A 17,565-nucleotide genomic window follows, 5' to 3' on the forward strand; every position below is an offset into this window, starting at 1 on the left:
AACAATGTCCTCAATAACTATCGCAACCATCCCGCGCATAAGCCGCGAGGCCCTCTCCGCCCTCCTCCTCTCCACATCTACACCCAGCAAACTAGCAATCATCGACGTGCGGGACTCAGGTAGTAACACCCCTCTAACTTTCCCTTCTTATCTTACACATTGCACCAGCTAACCACACCTAAACTTACCATCCAGACCACATAGGTGGCCACATATTATCCTCAACCTGGATCCCCAGTTCAAGTCTAGACGTACGCATCCCTGAACTCGTCCGCACGCTTGCCGACAAAGAGAAGGTCGTTTTCCATTGCGCGCTCAGCCAGCAGCGCGGGCCGTCTGCGGCGTTGCGGTACGCTCGTGAGCGCGAGAGAATGCTTGGGGGTGAGGGGGAGGAGAGTCATAAGCAGGAGGTTCTTGTGCTTGAAGGGGGGTTTGTGCAGTGGCAGGAGAAGTATGGGAATGATGTTAGGCTTACGGAGGCTTATGTTGAGGATATTTGGCGGGAGTACTAGGGGGGCTTGAGTTGAGTGAAGGCGAGGGGAGAGATGGTGGGTTTGGTGGTTATGATTATAGACATTTTGATAGCATTTATGGATACCCTTGTGCTTTGCTTTTGGTGGGTTGCGTACGAACGGTATGATGGTGTACTGGTTAGACAGGTTCGGAGCAGTAGTTATACATTGAAAATGGGTATATGTACACTATATTACATCAAGCGTGAGTATTCCAAAAGGCACTCTATATCGGAACACCACCCCCAAACCCGACAGGCCTGCGCCTGCCGCCATTCTCCGGGATGATAGTCAGGACCTTGTACAGCTTACCCATGCCACCACCACCCCTCTCAACAAGCCGCTGCCATCCGCTCTCCAAGATCTTGCGCTTTTCCTCGTCCTTCACAGTGCTAAGTAATTGCTGCATCCGTGCCTCAATGCCCATAGCCTGTAGGAAGTGGCCCTGCTCTACAGGCCCATGAACTTCAACGCCCTCACTAGCTTCGATGGCCGCCTCTGCAAGTGACGTGAAGTCTACATCCGCACTGACATCAACCAGACCAGGCGATGAGAGGGCCGGGACGGTTTTATGGTCCTGGATGCCTCGGAGGGAATTGATAGGGATAGTCGACATGGTTCCGTAGTCCATGATCAGGGCGGCCCCAGAAGGCTGGCGCTTTGCGACTGGTGCTGGTGCTGATGTGTTTTGCTTCGTTGTGGTTCGTGGGGGCTGCGACGAGCCACCAATGCGGCATGCAATGTCTGATGCGTATATGCGACTCTCTGGGCTAATCTCGATAGTCGACCCGGGCTTGGATTTCAACGCGCGGTACCGTTCGGAGATCTCAGGGATGACTAGAGAGGAAGGGGTAGATGCTTTCGCAAGGGTCAAGTTGAACTCTGGCTCGTCCTTAATATTCTCGTCTACTGCTTTCGGGTTCAGAGTAACCATGAGTTCGCGCCATTGAGGTGTGTTGGCGGCTTTTGGTGGCCGGTCGAGTTTGACTGGCCCGGTGGGCGTCATGATCTCTTGTTCTTTCTGTTGATTTTCGGGTGCGGGAGGAACCGACTCGAATGCGTGGATAGGCAGGGCGTCGAAGAATTCATGGGCGAAGATAAAGGGCGTCTTGTCCTCCTCTGTGGACGGTCTCAGCGAGTGGGCCTTGTCAGCATGGCTGGGGCATACTCACCATGAGGTAATAACCGGATGTCCTCCACCCAGATCACCGGTACGTCAAAGTATTTACTTGTACTCTGATGACCAATGTCCGTCTCATTCATGACCGCGTCTCCGCAAAGCAGCTGCTTCTGGATTTCCCTCAATGTAGGACTAGCTTCGACCAGATAAATCGCCTCGATACTCGATGTGAACGGCTTGAAGTTGCGGAAAGTCTGCGGGCCACCAGAAGCAACATTAGCAAGAGACCTTCCGCGCTCGCCATAACCTAGTACGTACCCGCAACATATCATCCATCAACGTCCCCTTCCCCGGCCCAATCTCCATGAGCTGCACTCCGCTTTTCTTCCCACCCTGCGCCATCCATTCCGCAATCGCCCATATACCAACTAACTCCCCAAAAACTTGCGATATCTCCGGTGACGTGACGAAGTCGCCTTTCTTGCCGAATACCTCCCTGCCGCCTCCTGGTTTGGTTGTGTAATATCCGCCCTCTGGAGAGGTAAGTACCTGGCGCATAAACGCCGCAATGGGCACGGGTCCGGTTGTCTTGATTACATTAGCTAATGTGCGTGCAAGTGGCGTAGACCATTCTCGAGTCTCGAAGGTGGAGTTCCAGCGCTGCGATCGGGAATTGAGTCGTCGCCTCGCAGATCGTCTCAGACACTGGCTGAGGACGCGCCGAGTGCAGTGGTTCATTTTGGGTGCTGTGCTCTAGGCCTCGTGGCAATGCCTCACAAATGGGAGATTCCAGCTAGGGGAACTTGTATCAGAGAAATTGAATCATGGTGTCTGCAGGCGATCGAAGGTATGTTATGGAATGTTGATTTCTTGTCTCCGAAATCCCGATTCTCCGGCACGTGACTACCTTATCGATAACAAAATGCTTAGGACGACGGAGCTCCAAATCACCGACTCTGTAGCCGCAGCGAAACCTAAAAGACCTGGAGAAGACAATCATGACATATCTAATGCAACGGAGACATGCCTTTGGGACACGCTGCGTCGGAAATGCCCAATTGAAGGAGCCCGGCTAATAGAGGGCCAATATTTCAGAGGAATCTGTAGGAGCTAGCTAGGTACCCAAGGCATGCTAGACAATCGGGTTCGCGATTCTCAAGACGTAGAGGCCGAGCTTGCGGTACTCTTCCCGATCAATCTGCTTGTGGGGATATAGTGAGGATAGATTGGACTAATACCGCCAAGACAAAACTCGTACATATCATAGTATAGTAGATAACTCTCGCAACCCGTTGATATTCACGGTGGTCGTTCGCACACCATACTCGTATATGTTTGCAGGGATGTGTATAGCCATGGTTTGTTGTCCAGCTCGATCCTGGGCGGATTGTGCCATTCTATAGATCAATCCAACGTCGCTCAGATGTGATCTTGTGAGGAAGGTCTCGAGATCATTGACGCCGGTTGCCTCTGCCCCTTGGGCCCTGTGGTGGAGCATCGACCATCACCTCGTCGCTGTAGAGCCCCGTTTCCTGAGCTCCCTGATCCATGCTCTGGCCATTTTTGCCGACGTTCCGTCTGCCCCTGTTCCTCCGACCGTTGCCCCGGACATCTCTAGAGTCGAGAGGTTCGTTGTTCTGCTCGTTGAAGCCGAAACGTCCATCCTGTACCGCAGGGTTCGCAGTTCGCTGCGACCGCCGGTCTCGGTCTGCTTGCTCCCGTTGGTTATCGAAGGAAGAACCAGTCGTTGTAGGACCGCCGGCAAAATTGCGATTCGTTATCGCGCCTGAAAGGAGCTGGAATGACAGAACCCTGCCATCGGCCTATTTCAATTAGCTGGAATATTCCCCGCAGCTGGATGTTCAGCGTACCATCTGGTTGTGGAAGTTGGCTACAGCCCTCTCGGCGGACGACACTTCGGCGAAAGTGATCTCCGCTGTCACCGTAGGCTTCTGAGACGTGACCCAGCAGCTAAGTATCTTCCCGGAGACGGGCTCAATGGCCGACTGAATATCTGCGGCTGTAGTTCCGGGCACGAAATTGCTAGCGATGACGACGGGGGCTGCTGTGCTGGCTCCCTTGATGCTGATTCCTCCCCCAGTGCTGCGTACTGTAGCCTGACCATTTGCGGAAGTGAGCGCTGAGACAAGGCGATCTTCGTCCGGGCGTCGTCGACGCGCCGGCTTCGTGCTTGTTGTTGTGTTTCGTCCGGCGGCGGTTGAGGAGGCTCTGCTGCTAGGCTTGGATCCGAGGTTTGCAGATGCGGACCGCTAGAAGCGAAGAGACGAATAAGTATTTACTTCCTGTGCGAAAGGAGGCCCCTAAAATGCAATGCGATGCATGCTGTTGTTACCTTTGTGACACCGATCCGGCTTGCTAGACTTCCACCAGGCGTCGCATTCTGCGCCTTTCCAGCCTTGTTTGAGCCGGGCGCGCTGGCTCTCCTGTTCTTGCCCAGGATCTTGTTTGCGAGATCTTCATTCTTCTTCTTTTGGCGATCTGGAAAAAAAAACGCGTAAGTTCAATAATCATTGTGGGAGATGGAGTTGTGCTCGTACTAGCTTGAATAATTTCGTCGAAGGAGATAGCCTGGGTCGCAGGCATGGTGGTAAAGGACAGTTGAGAACACGGCGGGACAGCTGTTGTAAATTAAATAATATAAGATAAAACTATGGTTTCGATTTGCAACGAAATTCGAGGAAGACTAGGTTTGCTGGAAGTTGGTCGGGACAATGGAAAGGTGAGAGGGAAGGCTGAGTCGGAATTCAGCTGTTTCTGTCCCGGAGGTACAACCTTGGATTCCACTCCCGCCGTCCATGCGGCTGGACCAACACTACACAACAGCACATCATGCACTTCATAATGCTTCCAGATCTTATAAGTCTGCAAACGGCAGATTTGCTGGATAACCTAATGGAACGGGCTTCCCTTGCTGTTTCTTTGTAGATTATTGTTCGCTAAATTGCTCATGATTGACTGCTCTTCTAGAAGCCTTAAGCCCTCAAATGGAAGCTGCGACCAAGTCCCTTGCAGTGCTCGAACTGCCTCTTTCCCCTGTCCGATATTGCCGATGGACTCAGGCGGGCGTCAGTCAGCGCCTACCCATTTCTCTAGGAAATTTCAATGATCCAGTTCTACGCGAGCTGTTTCCTCCCATGGCACTACTCGGTACTACTAGCAGCAGTAGGGACTCTCTTTACAAGCAAGTACTGCTCACCAGTCCCAGACAAGCATCACCAGTCAGGCTGTTGTCTTGGTCGAGACTGTCCAGTCTCTGAACATGGTATCTTCCGATGAAGATGGTGGTGACATTTCACCCCAGATAGTACCTTTCCCTGTTTCGGCACGCCCATCAAGACCGAGACGAAGCAGGTAAGACCCTGGGACCTCTTTAGCCTTACTATCGCTACTAACGAGATGCCCTCAGACTTGCGCGGCCTCCAACACCACCGTCAGCGTGTGAAGAGAGCGCTCATTATCCCGTCTTCAACCCAGAAGATCCTCGACACAATCCCGCTCTTGGACGAAATGGAGGCCTGGATCCCGTCGAAAGCCTTCCTCAGACAGCCCAGTCTGTTGGATCGATACGTTGGATGCATGGCTTACCCGGGAGATCCCTGCGGCGAGCTCGCTCTGGGCTTCAAGCCCTGCGGTCTGGATTACATAGACGCCCTTCCCGAAGCGCTGACGAGAGTCATGTTACCAATGGACTGTGGTCATCGTCGGACTCAGCGGAGGGCTCTTCTGACCCTCGCGAGCGTTTTTTTTCCTCAACAGTATCTGAAGCCAGCACCGAGGAAGACTACGAGTTTGGAACTGGCCTTTACCGCACAGGTTGCAACTGCCCTGGTCCTAAGAAGGATGAAGGCAAAGATACTAGCCTTCCATCCGTTCCGCATACGAATCTGGACCCCTTACCAAGATTGAGTTCTGGCGCTGATATGCCTCTCATCTTTCCAATGGACACCATAGCAAGTGCTTCTCCTGATGAGGACTTGTCCAGTGCCGAGAAATCGCTCATTACTGAGGACTCGCCGACAGTTGAGAAGTGGCAAACTACCGAGAAATATCCTACAGTTGAGAAATGGCCTACTACCGAAATGGTGCCTACTACCGCGAAGTCATTAACTACTGAGAGATCGTCTATCACCGAAAGATCACCTACTACGGAAGGATTTCCCATTGCCGAAGAATCGCCTACTACTGAGAGATTGCCTGCCGCTGAGGATCAGCCTACATACACGAACTCAAGGTTTCCTAGACCCGGCGATGCACCTGTCGCTGTATTCGATGATAAATCGCCGGCACCCAGCGTTGATCACCAAACCTCTATACAGGACCTGTCAACCTGGAAATATCCCGTACCTGGTTCTTCCTCGACAGCGGCATCTCCAGGTGAATCACAGCTGGATCCGTCCGCAGATTTCAAGGAAGCTCACGCCCCAGTTGAGGCGACAGGTATCAGTTGCCTCTCTCGCACTTCTTCGCTATTACGACCATCTCAAGCTGAACAAGTGCCATGTGGTGAAACCGAGGTCACCGTGACAACTAAGGAGATTTGCTCCACTAACATCCGGGAATCGGAAAGTCACAAGGCTGAAGCTGTTGACGAGCAGACCCAGTCGACATCTGCCGCTAGGAAGACGTCCTTTAATGTAAGAGCAATAATCCAATGGCTAGCGGCATCTACTGACCACTGACAGCTGGACCATGCTCTGCCGGAAGTGGAGCTCAGTGGCCTTGCAAGTATGGAGTATTACCTTTCGTTGAATACAATGGGTGCTAGTGAAGAGAGCAAGACTAGCGACGAAGAGCCGAGCCCCGATAGTCTGATTGGCGACAGGCATGCGCCCTTGAGCCCTTGGTTACCAACTGACAAAGGCGATCGTACTTCGCTACTGTCCCTACAGGATGAGTACTTCCTGGTCGACGGCAAATCGACTGATCTCCGACCCGACAGGGGTGATAACCCGATCAAAGGGGAACGGGGATTTGCAGGTGACGGTGGATTGCACAGCGGGCCAGGTCTTGATCGAAATCTTTCAGTTCGAACGCAGGAAATCCCAGAGATTATCGGACCCGGAGGGCCAATGGGCGCTCCCAGACCGCGGTCATTTCCAAGAGACCGAGAGGGCAGCGACTCGACCGAAGAGTATCTCGTCACGTATTCCTTGTTGCATCGGCATTATTTCTCGTGATGTTATCTTGTCTGTTGGATTATGGATTTACCTGCATACGGTCGTTTCGCAGAATCGCAAATGCTACTTTCTGTACAAAGGCATATTGTTAAGGCGTTGTATCCCTAGGTCATCAAAATTTGGAGCGGAGGCATTTGGCAAGCGTGCTTGGGCAATCGTTACCAACAACCTTTCAATTGGCATTATGTACTCTGCAGGACAAGCTCAAAAACCTTAAAGTGATCGATCTTCTAATATGAGGTTGGCATTATACGAGAAATATATGTAGACATGGGTGTAAGTCGACCATACGGAACTCCCCAGCTAACCCAACCGCAACGTGAACCCTGACCCCGTCTCCCCGATCTCATCATTCCCTTGCCCCCCAAATACACTAGCAAAATCCAACTTCGGCGCTTCCTGTCCCCGTTTCGGCGCCTCGGGCGTCTCCCTCCTCCTCCTCTTCTCCATCCCCGCCTTGGACGGAAAAGTCGGAAACATCTCCTTCGGTTTCGGCCGCGGATCTTCACGGAAATATGCATGCGATAGACACTCTGCTGCGGTGGGTCGCGAGGATGGGTTCAGGGATAGCAGGGACGAGAGGAGGTTTATGCCGGCGTTTGTGAGGAAGGGGAACTTTGAGCGGGGGAGGAGGGTTGATGAGGGTTGGGAGGATAAAGGTGGGAGACGAAGCGATTTGGCGTTTGGCAGGGAGCGGAAACCAGGCCAGGTTTGTTGCGTTGGGGGGCCGGTTAGGGCGAATATCTGATTCCAGTGTCGATATCAGTAATCCATGTAACTCATGTGGTCACGAAGGGAGTGAGGGAGACAAACCTTCGAAACCTGCTCAACCTCATTCTTCCCCTGAAGCAACGGCTCCTTGAGCAACAACTCCCCAAAAATACACCCCACACTCCACATATCAATCTCCGGCCCGTAACTCTCCGCCCCCAGCAGCAATTCCGGCGAGCGATACCAAAGCGTCACCACGAGCTGGGTGAGTTTAGGCGGCGGATCACCGTAGTAGCGCGCCATGCCGAAGTCAGCGATTTTCAACTCGCCGCGGTTGTTGATGAGTAGGTTGGACGTCTTCAAGTCGCGGTGCATGATCCATTGGTTGTGCAGGAAGTCGAGGCCTGATATGAATTGCAAGAGTAGGGTCTTTGTCTCAGAGGGAAGAAACGGCTCGCGCATGTCGTCAAGGAGGGTCTTGAGATCGTGTTCGAGGAAGTCCATTACGAGGTAGACTCTAGTGTGGGACAGCCCCGGGTGGTTGGTTAACTTTTTGTATCTGTGCTTTTCAGGGTAGATGGGGATGGGCAGATAAACGGAAATGCACATATAGGTGATCAAGAAGATATAGGCAAGGAGGATAAAGCTTACTGGTCCATACTATTCCCCATGACGACCTCATGCAGATACACAACATTCTGATGCCGAGCCTCAAAAAGCGTCTGGATCTCGCGGAGACCAGTAACAGGGAACCCATCGGGGGAGTTATCCAGCTTGAGCTTCTTGAGCGCGACAACCTCGCCGGTTACAAGCTCCTTCGCGCGACTGACCCAGCCGTACGAGCCCTCCTCAATATGGTTCAGGAGCTCGAAGTTGTCTACATGGCGACAGGGTCCCCATTCCGAGGCGGGGAATTGAAGGAGGGTCGATTTCGCTTGTTTGGGTTGCGGTTCGGCTTCCGGTGCGGGTTGGTCGTGTGAAAGTCGTCGGCGTTTTGTTGGAGGCGCGTCGGTGTCGTCATGGGGTGCGGTATTGGCGGATTGAGCTTGAGCTGATGCTTGAGCTTTGGCTTGTGCTTGTGCATGTGCCTGAGCCTGAGCTTGCTCATCGCGTCGTTGTTTCTCGGCTTTCGCCCGTCGCTTTGCTTCCTTTTCTTGTTTGCGCTGGGCGATTAGAGCATCTGTTTCGGGATCGTCGTCGGCCCATCGAGATTTGGAGGCCGACATCGTGGTGATTGCGAGATTGGAGTCGTGGTGCGAGGGAGGAGATGAAAAAGGTGACAGGCACAGCTCGGGAAAGGGAAAATAGGGATGACGCTATCGGAGTCGGAAATCTGGACGGACTGGGGAAGCGTGTGGCCTGAGTATTCAGGCTTCTCAGTGATTTCAAATCATCCCACTTGTCCCGCCATTGCTCTACTTATCGGACTGTTTATTCTTACTTGAATCTGAATACTTCTCTAAATATTTCTTCACAGTTTCTGTCATCATGATTGAGCCTTTTCAAGTATGCGATTTCCTAATACCCGGAGCTCGGAACTAACCACCGCTATCTAGACGACCTTCGCGGTCCCGATGAGCTGCGATGGCTGTGTCAAGGATATCTCCAAGGCACTGCACAAGATAGCAGGTAATGAGTCATTTCTACGCGACTATCGATATTTACTGAAACATCGGACTATTATTCCAGGCATCAACAAGGTCGAGGCGAACCTCAAAGAGCAACTCGTTTTCATCGAAGGCACAGCGCCACCCAGCTCGATCGTCTCAGCCATCCAAAATACAGGGCGCGATGCGATTCTACGAGGCAGCGGTACCTCAAACAGTATGTTTGGCTCACATCTATCTACATCTACAACTACGAGGCTATGCCCGAGCTCTTCCAGTTCCGGAGTTTCAGCTAAGCTAAGCTTTGGTGAACGATAGGCTCTGCGGTTTGCATTCTTGAAACACACTCGACGACGGTTCCCAATAAGATCCGAGGACTGGCGCGCATGGTCCAGGTATCGTCCCATATGACGCTGGTCGATTTGACCATCAACGGATTGGCACCGGGGAAGTACTGGGCGACTATACGAGAGGCAGGAGACATCTCCAGGGGAGCAGAGTCCACCGGCGGGATTTGGGAGGCGGTTAAGGCGAAGCTGCAGGGCGCCAATGCAAACAAGGAGCCTCGTGGGATTTTTGGAAGCGTGGAAGTCGATGCGAAGGGGCGAGGCAATGTGTTCTTGGACCGACCGGTGGCGATTTGGGAACTGATTGGGCGCAGTATGGTCGTGTCCCAGGGCACGGAAGGGCCGTTTCGACGCGAGGATTCCAATACGTTGGTTGGGGTGATTGCGCGAAGCGCCGGGGTTTGGGACAATGACAAGACGGTGTGTTCCTGCTCAGGCAAGAATGTGTGGCAGGAGCGGCAGGAGCAGGTGGCTCAGGGTATGGTTTGATCTGATATCAGATCAGACGAGGCTGGGTGGGGAGTTGCTGGAAGGGGGCTTGGCCTGGCGTTAGTATTGAGTTCCTGATGATGTTGATGATACCTAGAAGATGATGTCAATGTGTACGACGAGCGATAGAGGATTCTTGGGATGTTTTTGAGTGCGGAAAAGTTCAGACCGAGTCAGGCGATGGGGATGGTGATACTATTTTAGAATCAATCCTGCAAGACCGCTCTTTCGCCCACGCTGTCTAGCATGTTAAGTAGTCTGGAGAAGGATTGTGATGGCTCATATGATCGCGATCAAGCGCGCCCAGAGGGGTATCTACTACTTTGCAGTTGACCAGAAAGCAGGATAGACAGTGATCAATCAGCGCACAGAGCGGGCGTCTGCCTATCACGGCGTAAACCAGCCTCAGCAGCAAAGACGACAAGCGCCGTGGCGGGGCCGCTAGAACTTAGTTTCTGTGCATTTTCAAAATACCAGCCAATGAGGTTGAACGGCTGTTGTATTGACTTTTGCTCTAGTCTGGAAGATATTCAATTGTGGGTGAGACTCTATAGTGTCATAGACTCTGAGTACCATGGGCAGAGACGGCTCGGGCCTCAACCAACAAATCCCAGCCAGCTCGTATACACGAGGGTCACTATCCAGTATACAGTATCCAGGCCGTGCTATGATCACCAATAATATGATCTGGCCGAGTGACGGCAAGCCATGGGTCAACGACCTGCACTGTGATGAATTCCCCCTGCAGCTCCATCTGATTATCACCAATGATTATTGCATCTGCAGAGTCGAGGCCTCTGGGCGCTTGTCCCCCTCCTCCTGACACTCTCCCCTTGCCTCTTCCCAATTCCCATCAGCTGCAAGCTTGCAACTATTCAGGTCGCTGTCCCTGCCTGACTAGCCGCTGCATTTCTCCTCCGTTTCAGGTCGCAACCGCCCACCTGGGTCTGCCTCTGCATCGAGTCTGTCCTCGACCAGCAACACCAGTACATCATAAGACAATTGTCCGATCCCTTCTTCAACCCCTCTCGAATCTCAATCTCGCCTCTCTCAAAGTTCATCTTCATCAAACTCACCCGCCAATAATCCCTGCAAACCTGCAATCCCTGCACTCCCTGCAAGTGGCTGGTGCGCCTTAATTTGTGGTCTAAATATATATCCGATCTATCTCTTCCCTCCACCCATCAGGATCCCCAAGTCCGCCCTTCGGCTCTCGCGCATGGTCCGTCCCCTCTGCATTGCTTGCTTGATCTCTTCTTGATTGCCTTAGCGACTGACTCCGTAGCTTCTCTAGCTCCTCTGCCCAGCAGTGGCTTTACAACTCTCGGCCTAACGCTCCAACTTTCCTCCCCGTGCCTCCTCCCGACTGTCTTGGCCCGCCAGAACGACCCCCATCTGCCCACCCGGCCTCTTTTCTCGTCACATCTTGGCTGCTGATTAGCCCATACTTATATTTGCTACCGTGCGCTCCGGAGCAAGATACCACCGTATTCTCACCCCTGCCGGTTGGCAAATAAATCAATCCTCCAGTCCAGCCGGTGTCAGCCAGGTATTACGACGAGGGGGGCAAACACACATCGTCGCCGCCGTCGTCGCATACCCAATCGCTATACTTAAGTCCAAGACTGGCACTGGCAAGCAAAAAAATGTCCCTCAAGCAAGTATGTCGCAGTCGCAGATTCCTCAGCCTTATATCAGTCCGTCAGGGGTTAACAAGAAGTTGCAGGAAATTGAGACGTGGGTGCAGGCCCTCGATCATTTCGACGCCCAGGAATATGATCTCGCCCTGAGATCATTTGCTGCGATAGCCGACACCTCAAAGATCCTCTTCAATTGCGGCGTAATCTACGCAACGTTAGGCGAGCATGAGAAAGCAGTATGTCCTTTCCAAAGTTGCTCAAGCTGCAGCTAACAATAGCAGGTTGAGTGCTATCAGAGCGCCGTGAGCCTGGATCAATACCTTGCCATTGCCTACTTTCAGGAGGGCGTATCGAACTTTCTCCTGGGCGACTTTGAAGAGGCCTTGGCTAATTTTAACGACACCCTGCTGTACCTGCGAGGTAATACCTACATCGACTACGAACAGCTTGGCCTGAAGTTCCGCTTGTACTCATGTGAAGTCCTGTTTAATCGCGGCCTATGCTACATCTACCTGCAGCAAGTTGGCCCGGGCATGCAAGACCTTGAGTATGCCGCAAAAGAAAAGGTCACCCCGGACCACAATGTCATTGACGATGCCATCCGGGAACGAGCAGAAGTGTGTATTTCTCATCATGCGCTTGTCTACCAAGCTGACTTTTTAGGGCTACACTGTGTTCTCGATACCAGTGGGAGTGGTTTACCGGCCTAACGAGGCCAAAGTCAAGAATCTCAAAACGAAGGACTACCTCGGAAAGTCGCGCATTGTCGCTGCCAACCGACTCAGCACACCCGTCGACATGACTCAACGAACCGCCGACAGCGTACCGTTTGCGACATCGCAGCTAGTCCAGAAGAACCTGACGAGTCGAAGTCGTCAGCAATCAGAGCCGCCAATGAATCGCAACCTGTTCCCACCTACTCCCCCACCAGACACCGATAAAGCAAGCCTCAGTTCATCCGGTAGCATGGGAGGAGCCACTCGCGCCCCCACTGTCAAAGCGCAACGACCACCGAAGCTCGACTTGGATCGTCCCGGGGCCCAACACGGACGAAGCATTACGGATCTTGCCGCACCCGAGAAGCCGCGAATAGGAACAACCCGAACAGCGTCGGAGCCGCGAGGCCCACCACGACAAGGTCGCGGATATGCTTCAGAGAACCACGGATATTCGCGCGCAAGTCACAGCCACCGCAGAGGCGCCAGTGAGACCGGCTTTGTAGTCTCTAATGGCTACCCCGAAGTCCCGTACGGATCATATGGCGAAGCTCGAGTAATGGCTATAGCGAACGGCGGTCGCCCTTTTCACCAGCAAGGATACATCGACGAAGAAGAAGAATATGGAAGCTCTCCCTGCGACGAAGAGGTAGCCCCAGACGCCGGCTTCGAGCTAATGGGATCGGGATCGCGACAGCGGGCACGTTCATGCAGCCGCGGCCCAGCGCGTGGGTATTCGCGCCGGCCGGAGGTGCGCAAATTCAGAGTCAAGGTACATTCGTCCGAAGACACGCGGTACATCATCATCCCACCGACCATCGAGTTCACGGAGTTTGAGACGCGGATCCGCGAGAAGTTTGGGTTCCAGATGTTGCTGAAGATTAAGATGCAGGACGAGGGCGATATGATCACGATGGTGGATCAGGAAGATCTGGACCTACTGCTCATGGCGTCACGGGAGATGGCGCGACGAGAAGGGAGCGAGATGGGCAAGATGGAGGTATGATACCCTTTCTCCTTGAAGGAATCCTGTTTACTAATTTGTCATTGCAGATATGGGTTGAAGAACGACGGATGATTTGATGATAGCGTGTTATACCCTGCATATGGTTTTGTACATAGTAGCGTTTATACCCATAATGATATTAGTTCATGCAAGCAGCCAACTAGCAGTTGTAATTAAATATAGTTTTCTAATAACGCTTCTAATAGCACCTGTAGCCATGATCTGGATGCTAGTAGGGACTGTAGGGCACGGGAATCACGGGATCGGCCATACCTCCAACTAGCATTTTCGATCTCCACCCGACGTCAACATCAACATCACCACCTGGCTTCTCCTTCGACTCAAGCATGCTCCGATAACGAACCCAACCAACATGACAGACCTAACGCCCACATTCGCGGACCTCGTCCACAAACACAACAGCTCCGTATTCCTGCACACCCGGCCCCTCACCACCAAAACGGCCGATGAGTTCCTCAAAGAAGCATACCGAATTGTACGCCAATTCCACCTCCCTCCCCAACAAGCCCTTAAACCGAAAGAACTAACAAAGTACAACAAATAGAACACACACATATCCTCCCTCCTCACCCACCTCCACAAAATCCGCCCATCCTACCTAAGCATCTCAACACACTACACCAAATCCAAGTCAACATCGACATCGACATCCAGACACCGCGCCTCCCCCTCCACCACTGCATCTGCATCCGCAAAAGAAACGCAACTCCTCTCCCCCGCCGAACTAGACAACATAACCTCCTCAACTTCTTCTCTATTACACACCCTCTCAACCTCAATCTCAAACCTCTCGTCCGCGGAATCCCTCCGGCAGGAAACGCACTCGACCCTCCTGGATAAAAAGTACAACCGAAAGCGCTCGCGGGGCGTGAACCTGCTCTTCCAATGGGCAGCTGGTTCTTCTGCGCTTTCACCGGAGAATGACGGACGGGAAGATGCTGGAAATGCGGGAAAGAAAGAAGAGCAAATAATAGACGAACAAATCGAGAAACTCACACAAGCTGTTCGCGAAAGTATCCTCTGGTTCTTACGGAGAAGATTAGAAGGGACGATTGAGCTGCAGCGCGATATGGTTGAGAAGCGCATTGAGCGGGCGAGGGAGAGGGAGAAGAGTGTTTTGTATAAGAATGCTACCTCTTTCTCTACGCATACTGCCGCGCCCAGCTCAACCGGTGCAGATGGCGCGATCTCCGCACCCTCAACGTACCCCGACGCCGCGCTGGAGACGGCGGACCCTGGAACTGGAATGAAAGGGAGCAGCACCCTCGACGCCTCCGAAGTCGCCGCAATCGAAGCCCAGCTCTCGCCTCAACAGCTGCAGCTCTTCGCTGAGGAGAACGACTCCATGGTGCGGTACTACGAGGATACGTTGGGGAAAGTACAGTATGTGGTTCCGCCCTCCCTCCTCTTATCCTCCCCCCGCCTCCAATAAAAAATGACTGATTAAATGAATGTGAACAATAGAAACGCCGAAAAATCCCTCCTCGAAATCTCCAGCCTCCAACAAACCCTCGTCTCACACCTCTCCACTCAAGACGAATACATAACCATGATGGTCTCCGACGCAAGCAATACGGAAAGTAATATCGGGCGCGGAAATAAAGAGCTTAAACGGGCGACTGACAGGCGGAGTACGGCGCAGGGGGTGTTTTGGGGGACGGTTGTACTTTGTTCGGGGTTGGTGGTTTGGGATTTGATCTTTTAGGTCTGGTTGGATTGCATTGGATTGAATGAGGGGTTGGAGTGGAGAGGGGAAAAGAGGGAGATGAGGGGGGTGTATATAGAGTTTACTTAACTATTCGAGTATCCCAATCCGGAGACCTAGACATTACAGGATATAATTATAGAATTAGTACGTATACTCCGTACTTTTACCGCAAATTTACTCAAACTTCAAGAAGTAGCCTGGAGGTTGGATTCATAATTTTTTTTTTTTGTTTTTCAGCCGAACGGAGACACCGTATGAACCGAGATGACAATAAAATAGTCAACCCATAAACCCAACGACTGTGAAGTCTGGTATGTAGTTTGTAGTGCTGCAGAGGGGAATAAGTATATGAAACAAAATAACCGAACCACTGCAGCATCTGAGATGCGCACTATGGCTTGAAAAACCAGATATGATGACAAGAGAGAGGACCTGAATGGGATACAAGCGAAAAAGAGGTCCGCAGGTAGGTAGATCACGACGTCTCCCGCACAACACTATCCACCGCCTCGGCAAAGTAATCCAGGTTATGCGTGTTCAGACCGGCCATGGAGATGCGGCCGTTTTTCGTCTAGACGCAATATAGTCAGCAAGAGCCAGCCAATCGAATCGAATCGTAAATTAAAATCCGAGATCAAGAAAGAATAACACGGAACTGGAAGGACATACCATATAAACAGCCCACTTCTCCCTAAGCACCTTAACCTGGCTCTCGCTCAACCCCGTAAAGCTAAACATGCCAATCTGATCGGTAATATGCACCCAAGACCCAGGCGTCCCCTTCTGTTCTAACCTCTGCCGTAAGCCGCTCCGCATCTCCGCAATACGCCCACTCATCGTCCGCAAATCATCCTCCCACTGCGCGAACAATTCCGGATCATTCAGAACGCGACTCGCAATGCGCGCGCCATAAGCAGGCGGGTTGGAGATCTCCGAGCGCTGCAGGATAGCCAGCTGCGACGCAACATGCGCATTATTCTGTGCGGCTCCGTCGCCGGGTGCAGAGACAAAGTGGAAGGCGCCTGTGCGCTCGCCGTACAGCCCAAAATTCTTAGCGAAGGATTGCGCAATGCACAGCTCGAACCCTTGCTCGACGAAGTACCGGATTGCCCAGGCGTCGCGGGCTAGGTCGCCGCTTGCGAAGCCCTGATAGGCGCAGTCGAAGAACGGGAATAAGCTCCGGGAGCGCATAATATCGGCTACCTCTTTCCATTGTGCCTGTGTGAGGTCTACGCCTGTGGGGTTGTGCGCGCATGCGTGGAGGAGGATGATTGAGCCTTTTGGCGCGGAGTTAAGTGAGCCCTTCAAGCCATCAAAGTCTAGCCCTTTCGTTTTCGCGTCGAAGTACGGGTAATTCTGCAGTGTGAAGCCGACATTCATGAAGATTTGGTGGTGGTTTGCCCAGGTGGGGCTTGAGAGGTAGAGATGCGGTTTTGGGGTCGCGGGGTGGAATTTCGAGAGGAAGAGGGCGCCTAAATGCACGGCGCCTGTGCCGGAGATGGTTTGGAATGTGGCGATACGGGAGTCTGCGATTGCGGGGGAGTCGGCGCCCACGATGAGTTTTTGTGCTGCGGAAGTGTACTCGGCGAGGCCTTTTATCGGGAGGTATTCGTGGTTTAGATTGGGGTCGTTGCGGATGAGGTCATCTGCCTGATAACACAGTTAGCTTATACTGTCATTCGATATGTAGATACGTGGTGAATTGGGGTGAGATCGAGATAAGAGCTCAAAATGAGATGAAAATAACAAACCTTCTTTACAACAGGCAGTACCCAAGGTTTCGCATTGTCATCGCGATAAGCCCCGATGACCAGATCGACCTTCTTGTCCGATGGATCCTGGCGATAAGCCTGGGCGAGGCCAAAGAGCGGGTCCTCGGGGGCAGAGGGGACGACGGAGGTCGAGAAGACGGGGGTGGACGGGGAGCCCATGATGTGTGAGGCGAGGGAGGAGAGGCGGGATTTGGCGATGGATGTGAAAGAGGATGATGATGGGGAGGAGGAGGAAGGAGTGGACATGGTGTCGGTTTTATTGGATTATTGGATGGCAGCGCAGGCAGCGTCACACCACTCGAGCAGGATAGCAGTACGTAAGGAATGGGAGAGCTCGTTGCTGCTTGCGTTCACCGGGGAATCTCGTTTCTCCAATAATAGACGGGACTGGTTCGATTGACTGATTGACAGGGCAGTGAGGGGAATTCGAAATCCGACAGACTGACTCAAAAGTAAATCATGTCATGCTTGACTGCTTCGATTTAAATGCCTCAAGACTCTGATTGTGAAGCTCAACTGCCCGAGGCTACCGAGGTTTCTGATGACGACATCACATGTGTCTCTCCTGTGTCTACGAAGTCTATACGGAGCTCAAGTACACGATCTAGGAAGTATACGGAGCTATACTGCAGCTGTATCTGCAGCTTCAAGTCGAAGCTATCGTCGAGTCCAGTCGCGTGCGGGGAACCATAGAAACGTCCGTCCAAAAAAGCAAATT

General features: G+C 52.5%; 8 protein-coding genes across 8 annotated transcripts; 4 read left to right on the plus strand and 4 right to left on the minus strand.

Annotated features, from left to right (window-relative positions):
* Positions 1 to 4: 4 nt before the first annotated feature.
* On the plus strand, positions 5 to 512 carry BDV17DRAFT_292427 (phosphatase YCH1; the record flags this gene model as incomplete). The annotated part of the gene is made up of 2 exons (XM_073762365.1): positions 5 to 119; positions 205 to 512. 2 exons carry the CDS (start codon positions 5 to 7, stop codon positions 510 to 512), a joined length of 423 nt encoding a protein of 140 aa, XP_073614521.1.
* A 174-nt stretch (positions 513 to 686) lies between these two features.
* On the minus strand, positions 687 to 2,450 carry BDV17DRAFT_122286 (class I SAM-dependent methyltransferase). The gene is made up of 3 exons (XM_073754026.1): positions 1,951 to 2,450; positions 1,685 to 1,886; positions 687 to 1,631 (listed from the first exon to the last, which is right to left on the minus strand). The coding sequence occupies exons 1-3, from the start codon at positions 2,368 to 2,370 to the stop codon at positions 739 to 741; spliced, it is 1,515 nt and encodes a 504-aa protein (XP_073614522.1). The 5' UTR covers positions 2,371 to 2,450; the 3' UTR covers positions 687 to 738.
* A 1-nt stretch (position 2,451) lies between these two features.
* Positions 2,452 to 4,378, minus strand: BDV17DRAFT_122301 (uncharacterized protein). The gene is made up of 4 exons (XM_073754028.1): positions 4,191 to 4,378; positions 3,986 to 4,131; positions 3,504 to 3,902; positions 2,452 to 3,455 (listed from the first exon to the last, which is right to left on the minus strand). The coding sequence occupies exons 1-4, from the start codon at positions 4,234 to 4,236 to the stop codon at positions 3,084 to 3,086; spliced, it is 963 nt and encodes a 320-aa protein (XP_073614523.1). The 5' UTR covers positions 4,237 to 4,378; the 3' UTR covers positions 2,452 to 3,083.
* Positions 4,379 to 4,453: 75 nt separating this feature from the next.
* Positions 4,454 to 7,059, plus strand: BDV17DRAFT_266251 (uncharacterized protein). The gene is made up of 3 exons (XM_073758254.1): positions 4,454 to 5,004; positions 5,060 to 6,287; positions 6,336 to 7,059. Exons 1-3 carry the CDS (start codon positions 4,913 to 4,915, stop codon positions 6,828 to 6,830), a joined length of 1,815 nt encoding a protein of 604 aa, XP_073614524.1. The 5' UTR covers positions 4,454 to 4,912; the 3' UTR covers positions 6,831 to 7,059.
* Positions 7,060 to 7,069: 10 nt separating this feature from the next.
* Positions 7,070 to 8,822, minus strand: BDV17DRAFT_266254 (kinase-like domain-containing protein). The gene is made up of 3 exons (XM_073758255.1): positions 8,193 to 8,822; positions 7,644 to 8,058; positions 7,070 to 7,574 (listed from the first exon to the last, which is right to left on the minus strand). The coding sequence occupies exons 1-3, from the start codon at positions 8,765 to 8,767 to the stop codon at positions 7,134 to 7,136; spliced, it is 1,431 nt and encodes a 476-aa protein (XP_073614525.1). The 5' UTR covers positions 8,768 to 8,822; the 3' UTR covers positions 7,070 to 7,133.
* Positions 8,823 to 8,840: 18 nt separating this feature from the next.
* Positions 8,841 to 10,368, plus strand: BDV17DRAFT_122342 (copper chaperone CCS1). Its single transcript, XM_073754029.1, has 4 exons — positions 8,841 to 9,047; positions 9,098 to 9,170; positions 9,231 to 9,365; positions 9,467 to 10,368. Exons 1-4 carry the CDS (start codon positions 9,030 to 9,032, stop codon positions 9,982 to 9,984), a joined length of 744 nt encoding a protein of 247 aa, XP_073614526.1. The 5' UTR covers positions 8,841 to 9,029; the 3' UTR covers positions 9,985 to 10,368.
* A 1,262-nt stretch (positions 10,369 to 11,630) lies between these two features.
* BDV17DRAFT_282540 (putative PB1 domain protein) lies at positions 11,631 to 15,072 on the plus strand (the record flags this gene model as incomplete). Its single annotated transcript, XM_073760216.1, has 7 exons — positions 11,631 to 11,645; positions 11,702 to 11,860; positions 11,906 to 12,241; positions 12,288 to 13,340; positions 13,693 to 13,842; positions 13,912 to 14,750; positions 14,832 to 15,072. 7 exons carry the CDS (start codon positions 11,631 to 11,633, stop codon positions 15,070 to 15,072), a joined length of 2,793 nt encoding a protein of 930 aa, XP_073614527.1.
* Positions 15,073 to 15,457: 385 nt separating this feature from the next.
* Positions 15,458 to 17,337, minus strand: BDV17DRAFT_122505 (aspartate aminotransferase). Its single transcript, XM_073754030.1, has 3 exons — positions 16,827 to 17,337; positions 15,745 to 16,725; positions 15,458 to 15,646 (listed from the first exon to the last, which is right to left on the minus strand). Exons 1-3 carry the CDS (start codon positions 17,091 to 17,093, stop codon positions 15,551 to 15,553), a joined length of 1,344 nt encoding a protein of 447 aa, XP_073614528.1. The 5' UTR covers positions 17,094 to 17,337; the 3' UTR covers positions 15,458 to 15,550.
* Positions 17,338 to 17,565: the final 228 nt, after the last annotated feature.

Source organism: Aspergillus undulatus (assembly GCF_047715775.1).
Source record: "Aspergillus undulatus strain CBS 261.88 unplaced genomic scaffold BDV17scaffold_32, whole genome shotgun sequence".
NCBI classification, from domain to species: Eukaryota; Fungi; Ascomycota; class Eurotiomycetes; order Eurotiales; family Aspergillaceae; genus Aspergillus; species Aspergillus undulatus.

Excerpts from the sequence above, each read along its gene's own strand:
- BDV17DRAFT_122505 (XM_073754030.1), bottom strand. The coding sequence starts at position 17,093 with ATGTCCACTCCTTCCTCCTCCTCCCCATCATCATCCTCTTTCACATCC. Across the intron at positions 16,726-16,826 it reads TACTGCCTGTTGTAAAGAAG|GCAGATGACCTCATCCGCAA; the intron begins GTTTGTTATTTT and ends CTGTGTTATCAG. Across the intron at positions 15,647-15,744 it reads AGAAGTGGGCTGTTTATATG|ACGAAAAACGGCCGCATCTC; the intron begins GTATGTCCTTCC and ends TATTGCGTCTAG.
- BDV17DRAFT_122286 (XM_073754026.1), bottom strand. The coding sequence starts at position 2,370 with ATGAACCACTGCACTCGGCGCGTCCTCAGCCAGTGTCTGAGACGATCT. Across the intron at positions 1,887-1,950 it reads TGATGGATGATATGTTGCGG|ACTTTCCGCAACTTCAAGCC; the intron begins GTACGTACTAGG and ends GGTGGCCCGCAG. Across the intron at positions 1,632-1,684 it reads CATCCGGTTATTACCTCATG|AGGAGGACAAGACGCCCTTT; the intron begins GTGAGTATGCCC and ends GACCGTCCACAG.
- BDV17DRAFT_122342 (XM_073754029.1), top strand. Across the intron at positions 9,171-9,230 it reads GGCACTGCACAAGATAGCAG|GCATCAACAAGGTCGAGGCG; the intron begins GTAATGAGTCAT and ends CTATTATTCCAG. Across the intron at positions 9,366-9,466 it reads AGGCAGCGGTACCTCAAACA|GCTCTGCGGTTTGCATTCTT; the intron begins GTATGTTTGGCT and ends GGTGAACGATAG.
- BDV17DRAFT_122301 (XM_073754028.1), bottom strand. The coding sequence starts at position 4,236 with ATGCCTGCGACCCAGGCTATCTCCTTCGACGAAATTATTCAAGCTA. Across the intron at positions 3,903-3,985 it reads GCCGGATCGGTGTCACAAAG|CGGTCCGCATCTGCAAACCT; the intron begins GTAACAACAGCA and ends CTTCGCTTCTAG. Across the intron at positions 3,456-3,503 it reads CCAACTTCCACAACCAGATG|GCCGATGGCAGGGTTCTGTC; the intron begins GTACGCTGAACA and ends TAATTGAAATAG.
- BDV17DRAFT_266254 (XM_073758255.1), bottom strand. The coding sequence starts at position 8,767 with ATGTCGGCCTCCAAATCTCGATGGGCCGACGACGATCCCGAAACAGAT. Across the intron at positions 8,059-8,192 it reads ATGGGGAATAGTATGGACCA|AGTCTACCTCGTAATGGACT; the intron begins GTAAGCTTTATC and ends GTCCCACACTAG. Across the intron at positions 7,575-7,643 it reads AGGTTGAGCAGGTTTCGAAG|ATATTCGCCCTAACCGGCCC; the intron begins GTTTGTCTCCCT and ends CACTGGAATCAG.
- BDV17DRAFT_266251 (XM_073758254.1), top strand. The coding sequence starts at position 4,913 with ATGGTATCTTCCGATGAAGATGGTGGTGACATTTCACCCCAGATAGTA. Across the intron at positions 5,005-5,059 it reads TCAAGACCGAGACGAAGCAG|ACTTGCGCGGCCTCCAACAC; the intron begins GTAAGACCCTGG and ends AGATGCCCTCAG. Across the intron at positions 6,288-6,335 it reads CTAGGAAGACGTCCTTTAAT|CTGGACCATGCTCTGCCGGA; the intron begins GTAAGAGCAATA and ends GACCACTGACAG.